The 14,691-nt window shown below is 47.4% G+C and overlaps 1 protein-coding gene and 1 long non-coding RNA gene across 5 annotated transcripts in view; one reads left to right on the top strand and one right to left on the bottom strand.

The window, feature by feature from the left end:
• Positions 1 to 14,691, top strand: part of sema6a (sema domain, transmembrane domain (TM), and cytoplasmic domain, (semaphorin) 6A) — a 107,095-nt gene that overhangs the window by 33,843 nt on the left and 58,561 nt on the right. For 3 of the 4 annotated variants that reach the window (XM_056418153.1, XM_056418150.1, XM_056418151.1), the window contains one exon: positions 14,142 to 14,322. In XM_056418153.1, the coding sequence (XP_056274128.1) occupies positions 14,223 to 14,322 (100 nt within the window). In that variant the 5' untranslated portion in view covers positions 14,142 to 14,222. Of the gene's footprint in view, positions 1 to 2,358; positions 2,709 to 14,141; positions 14,323 to 14,691 lie in introns of all 4 variants that reach the window. The other variant, XM_056418152.1, reaches the window with a different exon arrangement.
• LOC130196221 (uncharacterized) overlaps positions 1 to 14,691 on the bottom strand; it is a 77,132-nt gene that overhangs the window by 29,742 nt on the left and 32,699 nt on the right. The window lies entirely within an intron of this gene.

Here is a 14,691-nt window from a genome sequence, read left to right as displayed (position 1 = left end):
CTAACACGGGGTAGGAGGCAAGGATTCCGACTCGCCGTGACAAGCGTCTCGCGGCCGCCAGGCGACAGACGTGCCTGTGTGGGAGTCGTGACACAACTGGTCTAATTGCACTGATGGGCTCTAATCAGGTTTACAGACTGAGACGTTGGTTTCCTGAGGGATTGCATGCTTGTATCACTTCTGTTGTGCATGTGCGTTCGATGGAAGACTCTTTTTCCTTTCCTTTCCTCGTTGTTCCAGAATCTCTCTCCCTTCTATACTCACCCATGATTCCCGCATCTCTCTCTGCTGGAGTGGAATTCAATACAGAACCCCCCCCCCGTAATGGTAAACGACAATCCCCGCGTTGTGTAATGCATTTTCTTTTCGTACATTTAGTTTTGCGCAGCGGCATCTCAATGATCTGCCTGCCCGAGCATTCTCATCTCTTTCATGAGTTGGTAGCGGCCTGTTCCTACAATATGGAGTCTGGAGATAAGGATGCTCAGAGACAGTCGCTCCACACAACAGCCGCTGTGGCAGCAATGCGTCGTCGGTCGGCGGCCGCGGCCTCGCGCGCCGGCCGGTTTTTAACGAAGATGATTCATAATGCTATTGGATGTGATGCACTAACGGAAAACAAGATACTCCGTTATCAGTATCACGATATCGAGAGCCGACGCGGAACGTAATTGTGTTGCAGTTTGTTCCGCCCTCCATTATGAATAAATATTATATCCTGTCACAGAGGGAAGAAAACGGAGTCGGCAGGGATGTGGTTTTATTCCATTTCTGAAGACGTATGTGGTGTTTAAGTGCAGGGAGGGCAGAAGGTCCACGCACAGAGTAGTGAGTAAGAGTGAGAGAGAGAGAGAGAGAGAGACAATAAGAGATGGGGCGAGAGAGAGAGAAAGACAATAAGAGATGGAGAGAGAGAGAGAGAGAGAGAGACATTAGGAGATGGAGAGAGAGAGAGAGAGACAATAAGAGATGGGGCGAGAGAGAGAGAAAGACAATAAGAGACAGGGGGAGAGAGAGAGAAAGACAATAGGAGACGGAGAGAGAGCGAGAGAGAGACAATAGGAGATGGGGAGAGAGAGAGAGAAAGACAATAAGAGATGGAGAGAGAGAGAGACAATAAGAGACAGGGGGAGAGAGAGAGAAAGACAATAGGAGACGGAGAGAGAGAGAGAGAGACAATAAGAGACAGGGGGAGAGAGAGAGAAAGACGGGGAGAGAGAGAGAGACAATAAGAGACAGGGGGGAGAGAGAGAGAGGGGGAGAGAGAGAGAGAAAGACAATAAGAGACGGGGAGATAGACAGAGAAAGACAATAAGAGACAGGGGGAGAGAGAGAGAAAGACAATAAGAGACAGGGGGAGAGAGAGAGAAAGACAATAGGAGACGGCGAGAGAGAGAGAGAGACAATAAGAGACAGGGGGGGAGAGAGAGAGACGGGGAGAGAGAGAGAGAAAGACAATAAGAGACGGGGAGATAGAGAGAGAAAGACAATAAGAGATGGGGAGATAGAGAGAGAAAGACAATAAGAGACAGGGGGAGAGAGAGAGAAAGACGGGGAGAGAGAGAGAGAGACAATAAGAGACGGGGAGAGAGAGAGACAATAAGAGACAGGGGGGGAGAGAGAGACGGGGAGAGAGAGAGAGAAAGACAATAAGAGACGGGGAGAGAGAGAGACAATAAGAGACAGGGGGGGAGAGAGAGAGACGGGGAGAGAGAGAGAGAAAGACAATAAGAGACGGGGAGAGAGAGAGACAATAAGAGACAGGGGGGGAGAGAGAGAGAAAGACAATAAGAGACGGGGAGAGAGAGAGAAAGACAATAAGAGACGGGGAGAGAGAGAGAGACAATAAGAGACGGAGAGAGAGAGAGAGAGAGAGAGAGAAAGAGAGAGAGACAATAAGAGACAGGGAGAGAGTAGTGAGTAAGAGAGAGAGAGAGAATAAGAGACAGAGAGAGAGAGAGACTAAGAAAGCGTGTGCTCGTGGGTGTGCTCTGCCCTGATCCTTGGACATCACATTACCTTGATGGAGATTAGCATCATGCTCGGTCAGATCCGATAGGCCCGAAGGCCGGCGAGCCAGTTATCAGCGGGGACACAGAGACTCAACCACTTAGCATAATGGAACCGGCATCAAATGATCTGGGAGCTCAACAGCAGCGACAACAACAACAAAATATGCCATTAACGGAGCTGAAAAGATGTTCCTTTGATTTGTGATTCCCTCGGCTAATGAAATCATGAGAAAGTCGCAGACTTTATGCCCGAAACAGATGTGATATCACGTGTTATTTATGAGTTGTTTTTTTTTACGTGGTGTTTTAATGCCTTTTTTTTTTACTTCTCCCTTTGGTCACGAAGGCGCACAACTGCTGTCTCCGGCTCGCCGCTTGCAGCGTGACATCGCTGATCGTGCAGTCGGGGAAACGCTCGCGGCGGCGGCAGCAGAGAGAGGATGGCAACGGGCACACAATGAGGCACAGATAGAGATTGTATCGCACCTTGTAAAAAACAACAACTCCCGAGCACACCTATTATGAGGAGGCAGGAGGCTGCGAGATGCGAGAGCGGCGCCAGATGGATGCGGCGACAGAAAAGCATCACACCTTGTATTTCGCTCCCTGCAGGCCACCCGCTCATATCCTGTGTCTGCTTTTTCCAGTTTGGCTGCGACGAGACGAAGAAGAACAAAACAAATAACAGCTGCATAAGTTGAGTGTGGAAGCACATGCAACAACAACAAAAAAGCACATACACTACCATTCAAAAGTTTGGGGTCACTTAGAAATGTCTTTATTTTTCAAAGAAAAGCACTGTTTTTTCAATAAAGATAACATGAATCAAAAATACACACGACACATTGTTAATGTGGTAAATGACTATTCTAGGTGGAAACGTCTGGTTTCTAATGAAATATCTCCAGAGGTGTATAAAGGCCCATTTCCATCAACTGTCACTCCAGTGTTCTAATGGTACATTGTGTTTGCTAATCCCCTTAGAAGACTAATGTCTGATTAGAAAACCCTTGTGCAATTATGTTAGCACAGCTGAAAACAGTTATGCTGGTGATATAAGCGATACAACTGGCCTTCCTTTGAGCTTGAAGTTTGAAGAACAAAATTAACACTTCAAATATTAAAAATGATTTCTAACCTTGTCAATGTCGACTATATTTTAGATTCAATTTTCAATTCATTTGATAAATAAAAGTGAGTTTTCATGGAAGACACGAAATTGTCTGGATGAGCCCAAACTTTTGAACGGTAGTGTACATATTCCTGACATTGGAAAGTATATTATTGGAGGCATTTAGACTTCTTTGCCAGATGTCTGCCGCAGCACAAGGTCAAACGCAGCTCTCTATTCTATCACTCTCTCTCTGACTCCGTCCACGAACCAGAGGTCACGTCGGTTACAGACACTGATGCATTTGATTTACATGCCTTCCTACGTGAGGAAATAAAAATCCATTTCATTCCTCCGAATCTCCTTGAGCCCATTGTATCCCCAGTAGAAAACATTTAGTGAGCCGCCGTTTCATATTGACTTTGAGACTTTTTCTCATTTACAGTCCTGGTCTGTGGAGGGAGAGGGTTTGTATCTATCAGTAACTCTTGTGCCAGACAGCTCTTGTTTTATTGATTGTGCATCCTCTTTTATTTGTGGGAAAACGACCCCAGGAACACAGCGTCCCTCAGCCACTTCTCTCACTCCCTCTAAATACCCGATCTAATTTCTGCTCCGGCTCAAAGTACATGTGCATGAATTTCTGTGAGTATATCAGGCTCTCCCTTCGTCCTGTTTTTTTCTTCTTCATCTTCTAGAAATGACATAAAATAATCATTTTATCATTGGATTTGGAAATACTTAACCAGAGACCCGCAGAAATGGATTTCTCTGCTATGCGTCTCCTAGCCGATGTTGACTGAGGAGGATTTGCTTAACCCCTTGAGGTCCGCTCTGCCCCGGCGTTTAGTTCCTCCTCTCGGACACACGTGGCCAGACTCTAGTATATTGTGTTTTTCGCCCACTTTAAAGCATTACTTGACTCGGCAACCTCACGGGCTGGGAGTCCCAGGTCTGAATCATGACTAAGCGTGGCGCGGCGTCGCCTGAAGGGTCCCCGCAGTCGGCCTCCGTAAAGTGAGTTTCCAAGTAGAATGTGCATTACGCCGTGTGACAGCTCAACACCCCCATCGCTGCTCCACGGGGCGCTGAGTTTCAGTCATTCCACCATCTCTCTCTCTCTCTCTCTCTCTCTCCATCCCTCCCTTTGTGCAGTTAATGTGGCATTTAGCTCAGTGACATTCTGCCATTTTATTATTTCATGACTGCGATGTCTTCCCTGCCGCACCTCAGGAGGGGCACCGAGTCTCGGTCCGCATCCTCCGGCTGCCTCCGCTCTTTCGACCGGGGTCAAGCGCAACAGTGCGGGCGCGCGGCCTGTGCACAACATGTCACGAGGTGGACATGGAGAGTATGAGGAGGATACACGATAAGGGAGGCGGGCGGAGGACTGTATCATCAGACCGAAGAGATAATCGGATCAAAAGGGGGAGACGGAGAAGGCTGTGCGCCACCAAGCATGTCCTTATTGGCAACAATTTGCTTTGCTTTGCCCACACGGCTCCGAATCAGCTGCGTCCAGATTAACTAAATTGCCCCGCTTGTATCATCCGGAGCGATGATTGACGAGCCTAAATGCGTAACCTCGTTCTTAAGCTCTTAATTTTTGTAAGTGTGCGTCTATGTGTGCGTCTGTGTGTGTGTTTGTGTGTGTGATATGAGTTGACTGTGTGTCACAGAGTGGGAGCTTGTTTTGATTCACAGATGCATTTTTTTTCATGGCAATGCATATATACACTACCGTTCAAAAGTTTGGGGTCATCCAGACAATTTCGTGTCTTCCATGAAAACTCACTTTTATTTATCAAATGAATTGAAAATTGAATAGAACATATAGTCAAGACATTGACAAGGTTAGAAATAATGATTAATATTTGAAGTATTAATTTTGTTCTTCAAACTTCAAGCTCAAAGGAAGGCCAGTTGTAGAGCTTATATCACCAGCATAACTGTTTTCAGCTGTGCTAACATAATTACACAAGGGTTTTCTAATCAGATATTAGTCTTCTAAGGCAATTAGCAAACACAATGTACCATTAGAACACTGGAGTGATAGTTGATGGAAATGGGCCTCTATACACCTATGGAGATATTTCATTAGAAACCAGACGTTTCCACCTAGAATAGTCATTTACCACATTAACAATGTATAGTGTGTATTTTTGATTAATGTTATCTTTATTGAAAAAACAGTGCTTTTCTTTGAAAAATAAAGACATTTCTAAGTGACCCCAAACTTTTGAACGGTAGTGTACGTGTCGATCTTTGCTGTGATCATGGCGCTAAATGGAAAAAGTCAAGGGATTACAAATATATTACGGAGGGGGAGCACGACTGCCCGTCCCGAATTTCACGGCGACCCATTCGCCGGACGAGGAAACATTTCACCCAACAAAAAGAGAGACGTCGGCCTCATCCTGGGGCTCTTGGGGTCAGGAGGTCACCAAAGCCAGCAGTGCTCAAAAACCTCTTGAGACCTTTCAGTCGTCACGGAATTTGGTGGATGCAACGACTGGATGACCAAAACACCATATTCAAGAATATTCCGTTGCATTTGATCTCCCTTTTGTCTTTGTTTCAACGGTTGAGTACTGGTCATGTGACATATTTGATGTCGAGTGTTGAATCTTTTAGCTGTTTGAGTTTTTCCAGAGTCATTGGGATAGCTACGCCAGCAGCCTAATAAGTTATTTACCTACTTTTTTAAAACAGTGTGTCGAGTCAAAGGTAGTTATCTCCTCTCATCTTCCTCCTCGGATGATTTCCGCTGGCGGTGACGTCAGTTTACTTTGGATCATCCTCAGGCAGAGAACACCCGTCAACCTCCTCTTCCCGTCTCCACATAGCTGTCTTTTCCTTGTCTCTGCTTTTCCTTCCCTGTCCTCCTCTCCCTTCCTTCCTCTTCCTCTTAACTTTGTCCTTATTTCTAAATCTCGCTACAAAGAGCGTCCTCCGCACATCCCGAGAAGAGAGGATATCCGTTGCTTTGCGACAGATAATAGTTTTTTAATGATTAAGATACTTATATTAATCCCCAAGAAATTTGAAAGTCAGTAGCAGCAAGCAACATACAAAAATAAAAAAACACAACAAATAAGGGTTAGGGGTTAGGGTGGCAAGAGGTGAACAGTAGAGAGCCCTACAGTCGGCAAAGCTGGAATGTTCTCTGTATCTCCTCGTGAGAGATGGGGAGCGTGAGGTCTCTCTAGAAAAGTACTCTCTGTCCCTGTAGGAGGTGGTGTGAGAGGGGTGTCCGGGTTGTCCATGGACACAGTTTTCTTCATCTCCTCCTCTCCACCCTCGTTCCAGGAGCTCCAGCAGCCGCCCGATGCCAGCCTTCCTAACCAGTCTGTTTCTGCGGCTGGCGTCACCGGCTCGATGCTGCTCCCCCAGCAGACAACAATGGCTGCACACTGGCACACAACCGACTGGTAGATAACTCCAGCATCTTGCTGCACGTTGAACGTTGAAGGATGATCAAAAAAGAGTCAAGAAAGAAGACTCATCTTCTTGTGTACACAGCGTTTGGCCTTCAGTTCCCAGTTCAGTACTCAGGCCCGCCCACGGCAGGTCCACCCTGTCCCACCACACGCCCCACGCCCAGGGAGGAGCTGTGGAATGTATCGCTTCCACCTGGTCTCCACCACCATCTCTCTGGTTGGCCCGCACAGCCTCGTGGTTCTCATCACCCAGTTACAAGTCACTACTCCACTCCCCTGTACCCCTCCTCCTCCTCCCTAATACACCCGACCACTGCAGAATCATCATCAGAGTCTGACTGCAGATGGCATGACAAAGGTGCTGTAGGAAGTCACTCAGGGGGAAGAAGAAGAAGGAGACAGAACAGTTCTGTGGGGACCTCACCAACTTGACCGTTCCAGACACGCCCATTCTGACAAAACCCTCCCTGCCTGTGGCTGAGGTAGTCATAGTGCCAGTGGTGGACGTGCGTCCCAGGCACACCAGCCACCTTCTCAGCAGCAGTGGCTGGATGGGATGATGTTAACTGGAGAGAAGAAAAGAAAAGTGACTCTCACAGTTCCATCCATTCCATCCAAAGGCTCGCGACTGCAGCAGCAGGTAGGATGGCGTCGTCCACTCCCACATGAGGCTGGCTAAGCAGGTGCAGAGGCCAACGATGATTTCACCTGCGGCCGCGGCGGGCAACCCAGCCTCCCTCAGCACCTTCATCACATGGTGAGGAGTCACATGGGAGGTGGTGCGAGGGGGCCAGATGGTGGACAGGAGCTTCTTGGGGACAGGGGCACGGCGTCCCACTCTTCACCAGCCACAGGCTGCCCAGCCTCAGAGGTTGAAGCTGAAGCTGCAGGACACCAGACAGCTGGGTGGCGGGGTCTTTAGGACCCTGGGGCTGATGCCATCAGGACCTTCAGCTCTGCTGGTGTCAGCTCTCCAGCTGTCTCTCACCTGGTCAGTGCCAGAGAGGGAGGGAGGGAGGAGCCCATTGTTATTGAGGGCTCGGTGGATGTGCAGCTCAGCAGGGGGGACAGAGGGGGGGAGGAGGCGCGTCCAGTCCTAATGGCTGTCAGATCACAGTTATAAAGATAGCGGCTTATCTCCAGTCGGTGGAACTCTTTGTTCGGTTGCAGTTCTTCCAAGTTGGCGCTCTGCCTCTGTTCTCTCGCCGCTCTTCTGTCCCTCGTTGCCTCTCATCTTTTTGAGTAGTCTTTGGCCCGCCTCCAAAATCAATGCGTCACCTCTTTAAAGGGATTCTTTCTTGCATTTGGGCCTCTGTTTCAACGGAGGGCCTACAGCGACAGGGGGCCTTATTCATGTCCACTTCTTTGTCTTTTAACAATCAAACCATGATGGATTGCGCCCATGCAGTTATGCATTTGAAAGCAGCATCTAAGAGACAACAAAATGGGGGAGGGAAAAGGAAAGAAAACACCAGGATGTTTATAATTTATTTTGTCTTTGACGTAATAGCTCAAGGACTACTCGTAGGTGCGGGCCTGTGTGTGTGTGTGTGTGTGTGTGTGTGTGTGTGTCTGTATATTGAATGCTAGTTTGGCAGACAGGTTCCTCCATCTCCATTCCCTCCTCTTATCATGGCCTCCTGGGTTCAGGCAGACAGCTCCTCCTGTCTCTTCTCTCTGATTTATCAGGCCATGGATGACAAGTGTAAACACCTGCCAGAGTATCTTCCCCATTTGGGAGCCCTAGGTGGTTGGATGTGCTCCATTTTTTAACCCATATGGTGGATCAGTGCATTATTCTCAGCTGGCTCTTTCTCAACTTCTTTTTCTTTCGTTTCTCTTCTACTTTAGTGCCTCGCACCAAAAGAAACACAGTTTTCTTCCGGCCTGCACGTGAGCAGGTGTTACTATGGACAGTTGTCTAAATCTCTGTTTTCGGGTTTTTGCAATTTGGCATATTCATGTGGCGGAGTTGTATACGCGGACATTTCTTGTTCACACCCGCACATAACACTGTAAGATTAGTTGCACAGCCGAAACCTCTGAAGTAGCTGGAAATCCCCCCTCAGTCATTCATCCATCTGTAAGATCACTTTGGCTTTCATTCAGTTCCAGCAATCATGAAAAGCAACTGGAAACAGCAGCCGAACCACTACTCCCTCTCTCTCTCTCTCTCTCTCTCCCTCTCTCTGTTTAGTTTAGTTTGTCCAGGGTTTTGATCTTTCCGTCATTTTTCTGCTTCCAGCCGTTCACAATGCAGATGCCTTGAAGGATTACAGAAATCACTTTTGGGAAACAACATTTTAATCGCCCGCCGGACACGTCGCGAACAGTTTTCTCTGGATGCGACAACTTCTGCCGAAGAAGTCGCGGTGTTGACGGTGGAGTCTGTGGATCATCACGAGCAACAGAGACACATATGTTCCCTTATAATTAGGTCAAGCCCAACACTTTCTCAACGGCTGCCAAAACACGATTACTCCTTCTGGCGCTCTGTTGGCGTAACTTTTCACCAAATTTCAAATGAAGCTACACAAATAGCAGGCGGCGCGTGTGGTGACCGGCCACGGTCACGGACATGTAGCGGCGGGGCGTGGGCCAGTAAGCTACCTCTTCGCTTTGGCATTCCTGTCATCCGTAAACCCTTCAGCACCAATCTGTGGACATTAACCAGACTGCCAAATATAAACACAAGCAGGCTGCACTCGCATCAAAGCTGTCACACAGCATTTGTAAGAAGCTGCTACCTTCAAATTGAACACCTCCTCCAGACCCGACATGATCGAAAAAAACAACAACAAAAACATCAAGTGCATCGAGACAAATCTATTTCACTCCCAGTAATGACAGTGGCATGCTCAGAAACGAGCGAGACGCCGTTGAACAGAACTTACAACCGACGCGTGTCCTCACAGGTCAACTACTCCATGCAGCTGCGCTGTGTAAAGCCACTTGTAAACATAGCAGATATTCAGAATATGAGTCAAAGAGTCAAGTACACACTGAAGTACACACTCAACTACATTGATAATAATAAATAATAATAATAATCATTTATTTTATATAGCGCTTCTCTGGACGTGAAGTCAGCGGGGAGGAACACACGGACCAATACAAACACAGAAGAACTCCTCCAAGTTGTTTGCAACCGCCCTCCAGAACGATAAATATATTCTGATCCGGCCGGTAAAGTGGATATAAAAAATAAGTAGTGCCTTATACAGGGCTCTCAAGTTTTGAAGACAGGCAAGAGTGACATTTCCATCAGCACCCCCCCCCCCAGAACGAAATTTTCGGATATCAGTCAGTGCTTTATTTTCATTGGTTGCTGGATTAAATTTTACCCAGATACAACAGATACGGTGTTTTTTCTGATTGGCTATTGTGTAGCCCATTTATTTGATTTGATTTGATTGGCTGAGCGTTTGATTCCTCCATGGTGAGGGCAGCGCGGCCAGCTCATGTTTGCGCGCTGCGGCACATTAAAACATTAAATAGCCGAGAGTTTTTTTCAGCGTGAGAAATACGATGTGTGGCGGGAGTGAGTGACTTAAGACCGAAATGCGTGAGTCTCACGCTCAATGCGTGACACTTGAGAGCCCTGCTTATACTTGTATTCTCTCTATTAGCCATCTGGTTGCAAAAAGAGGACTGCAGAGAGGTCTCTGAGTAAATGACTCTAAAATGAATTTATTACCTCAATAAACATTGTGAACGGGAGTTTATGGTCTCAATTGCTTGCTTCAAGTCCTTGTCAATGCAGCATTATATTTATTTAGTAAATGATTGTCCCATTTAGAGGACAATAGATCATAAAACAGGGTATGCTTTAAGCCAAGCGTGGCTTCCTGGTGATTGACAGTTGTGCTTACGTACTTTAACCCTTTCACAGGGTGTTTTCAGTTCGTGAAAGGTAATCGTACGATTTTTGGTGGTGGAAAAATGTATTATTCAGAGTTCGATTGTACTTAGCTCCACCCCCTTCAATCTGGTTGCAAGAAACCAAGATGGCGACGGACAAAATACCAAACTCAAGGCTTCAAAACGGCCGTCTATGAATAAACGGGTGATGTCACAGTGACTTTGTCCACTTCTTATATGCTATGATCTGATCTGACACCACTCCATCATTTGACAAAACCCGTAAATTATCTATTAAAAGAATAAAACCACTTTCTGAGCTTCCCCCCGACTTTGCTCACGGTTTGGTTAAGTTTATGTTGAAATCAATTTGGTAAGAGTTCAGGAAAGAACAACAACACGTCCTCCTTTCCCTCCTGACAGACGTGTCACTTGAGCGTAAACACATGTTGTTTTGTGGGCGTTTGCCGAAACAACGGCGGCTTCTACTCCCGTTCCTAAACACATTCAGAAGCATCGGTCTATCAACAACAGGTCTGCTCTGAGGTAATTAAATAGCAGTCTCTCGCTTCATTGCGCACTTTGATGGCTTGCACAGCGGGAGGGGAGTGGGGGGGGGTGCTTCAGGAAATGAATGGCTGGGACCTCCTCAAGATTAACTAGCTGTGTGCGACTGTGCATGTTGGGAAAATCTGCCCCCGACCAAGCTTGATTATGTGCGTCTGAAACTCTGTTTTTCCGTTTGCTGGCGCACTTAACGAGACAAACTGAACGTCTGTAACGTTTCCTTCCCTTTCCTCACCTGAAGGCCGCCGTGGCTGACCTTAGCAAATGTGTGTTAATGTGTGTGTGTGTGTGTGTGTGTTTAAGCTCCCGGCAACCACAGCTAAACATGTTGATGCCACAGCAGTAATGACATCATTAGGCCTGATAATGTGTTTATTGTTCAAACTAATGCAGTTTGGGGCGATTGCCCCCAGGGGGCCGCTCCATCTATGTGGAGAAAGTGGCTTTTAAGTGCGCTTTCGTCATTCCCTTCTGGTCTGAGTGGTGAAAAGTTTGCTTCCTGCAAGGATACAAGGTGACTGAAAGTGTGTGTGTAGTTATTCGTATAATGACGTGGGTCTGTAGAGGGATTCTGGGGGGTCCTTGGGTTTTTATTAACTCACTACTTCACACACATACAGACATACACAGACACACACACACATACACACAATCAGCTACTTTATCACTGAGTGTGCGGGAGGTGTAAGTACATAGCAGCTACGGTTCTCAAAATGGTATCTATTAAAAGCCTGAGGAGGAGGCGCAAGGCTCCGTGTTACTCGTTATGCCTTCTCTTTGGTTTGCTTTTCAACGAGAGCTTTTATAAGAGAGGAAATCCACGCGCCACCACCTGCACGCATGGGAGTCTCTTTGTTTTTGGCAGTGGATCATTGACTGTGAAGTTTGAGCGCGTGTCTTAGCTTTGATTCCCACGTGCTGATGTTCTCAGTTTGTGTGCTCGGTTAAACATACAGTCTAGGTAGCATTTTAGATCAGGATTCAACACACACACACACACACACACACACAGAAAGACACATGAGGGAGCAATTTTCTCATCCACAAAAACAGAGCGTAATTCGGTAAAGACCGACTGCGTCTCACTCCCCCCTGTTACCCATGTGTGGCAGCTGGAAGAGCGAACAGGCCCACTGTGGACGGCTTCGGAGTTTCACTTCAGTCATTTTGCGCTTAATTTGCCTTGTGCATCGCAGGAGGTGCTTTGGCTAACAGCTCTTAGCATCCTATTACGTTCCACTGATAAAGATGGAGGAGCACAATCAATCCTTCCAGGTCCGTTTGAAGGTTACAGCAGCACGCCCCAGTTATCACATTGGATTCTGACAGCAGGCAAGTCGTATCGAGAAAATAAGATTCCACGATGATCAGACTCCGGCACAGATCGCATGTCGTTGCCTTCGCTGCGCCCTCCGTCATCCGTCATCCACTGTGGTCGCTCCCTCGGGGCTAACCTCTCTGCCTCGTGCCACTTCCTGTGCATCAATCAGTCGATTACTGAAGGGACTTCCGGGGTCACGATTGAGGGGAAGAACACGTTTTAGTCCCCCGGCAGAGGTGGAATGAAGTGCAGGCCGTGTGATAAAGGTGAGGGCGAGGGAACATCCCTTTGAGGATGTATTTTGTTCTCTCTTTCTCTTAAAAAAAAAGATAGAGTGCAATGCAAGACAGTGTAAGGAGGAGTGGACCGAGGAGCGAAGAAGGAGGGAGGAGAGCAGAGAGTGGAGAGTGGAGAGCGGCTCGGCTGGTGAGATCAAGGTCGTATCCCGGCTTTAGTATTGGTATTCTCCTCAGTGTTAAAGTGATTCTCTCAGTGAATAGTGTTTTCATTCCTCTCCTCAATGAGATTCACAGGAGCATGGAGAGAGAGAGAGAGAGGGTGGGGGGGGGAGGAGAAAGTAATTCCCCCTCTCTCTCTCTCTCTCTCTGTCATAGAATGGCGAATGAAAAATCCAGCGTGGGATAAACAACTTTGATCAGACTGAAGCAAATGAAATCAACTATTTTATTCAATTCTTCATCCCCGAAGCATCCCTCACTCTATCTACCCGGCAACATCTCCCCCCTGCAGCTTCAACGTGGGGAGACAACAAGAAAAAAGAAAATAAGTGCTCTATGCAAATGAAATGCTTTATTCTTGATTAGATTACAGACGCAATAATTGTCTCGGATGATTTATCGGTGTAATTTGTTGCCTCAAACTGCTGTAGGATAAGCTCCGTTGCCATGGTTTGTGCAATGGAGACATTAGAACAACACAATCCAGGGCACCTGCTATAAAAATCCACCTCCGTTGGCTCATATACATTACATTAGCAAATGAGCTTATTGAGGACATTGTGCCTTTAAGGCAAATAATCAATCGACCGCATCCAGGTGGTGCCCCCCCCCCACCCCCCCCCCCAGGCAGCGCCACGCTTATTGAGGGAGAATAGAGAGTCAACAGTTGGCATTAGAGGTATAGAGACCAATGAGAAATGAGATCAAGAGGAACATTTAACATACTGATGCACCGATTTCACCCCGCGGTATTCATCTGCCTGTCGGGGTTGTGATGTGGGATTGCTTCCCTTCTGGGAGACTGACAAGGGGGAAATTAGGCTCTCACACACCACCGCGCCCCATCTCCAGGTCCCGCTGCTACTTTACAGGAGAGTTAATCTCTGCAAGAGCTCTCCCACTTCACTCAGACCCTGTCGCACAGAGAGAGAGAGAGAGAGAGAGATCTCCTCCGCCTGAGATCGATCTATGACGCATATTACCACCCTAATCCAATTAATTCAGGTTTCGCTTGCAATGCGCCTCCCTTGAGTCATCGGAAATGCATATTTATTTACATCTCTGACAGATTGCGACGGGCCGTGCAAAATGCACAGACAGCGAATTCAGGTGGACTTAAATGTGTGTGTCTAATGTTCTTTTTTCTGCCCCCCACACACACACACACACCCTCTGGCTTCTGCGGTTCTTTGTTTCACGCAAAGAATACAGGAACCGCGGAGGGAAAGTAATTGAGGATTCATTCAGGTGAAAACTGATGTTTGACTTTCTTTCTTCTTTTTCTTTTGCTTCCTGCTTCCCCCCCCCCCTCCCACCACACCCTTCATCCCTCTCCATCCCTCTCTACCTCCTCCATGTCTCTCTGTGCAGGCCGAGGTAGATCTGTAGCAGAGGACCAGCAGCACCAGCAGCAGCGGCGGCGGCGGCGGCGGCGCCAGCGTTGGTGCCACCATGAGGTCAGAGGCCTTGTTGCTCTACTTCACGCTGCTGCACACAGCCGGGGCGGGCTTCCCCGAGGACAGCGAGCCAATCAGCATCTCACACGGCAACTGTAAGTTCATCTTCCTCTCTTCTTATTTTCTATGTATTTTTTTTGATTTGGAAATATCGACAGATACACACCACAGTAAAACATGTCCTTTAACTAACATTTCCATCGTTTTTCATCTTTTTCTTAAAACATATACAAAGAGACAAACAAACCTCTTCTCTTTTCTGTCTTTCTTTTTCTCCCACAATGCCTCTCATTACAAAGTCATCCCTCGCTCTCTCCCGGCACTCTTTCCCCTCTTTTCGCCTCGATATCTCTCTTACTTTCTCTACCCTTTCGCTCCCCCACATCCCTCTCTTTCAACCTCTTGCTTCCTCTGCCCTCATCGCACGCCGAATGAAAGTGTAATTTGGCGCCCGAGGATAGTCC

Source organism: Pseudoliparis swirei, chromosome 7, assembly GCF_029220125.1.
Source record: "Pseudoliparis swirei isolate HS2019 ecotype Mariana Trench chromosome 7, NWPU_hadal_v1, whole genome shotgun sequence".
NCBI classification, from domain to species: Eukaryota; Metazoa; Chordata; class Actinopteri; order Perciformes; family Liparidae; genus Pseudoliparis; species Pseudoliparis swirei.
The sequence above is the reverse complement of the archived record's forward strand: the minus strand, read 5'-3'. Positions and strand labels throughout refer to the sequence as shown.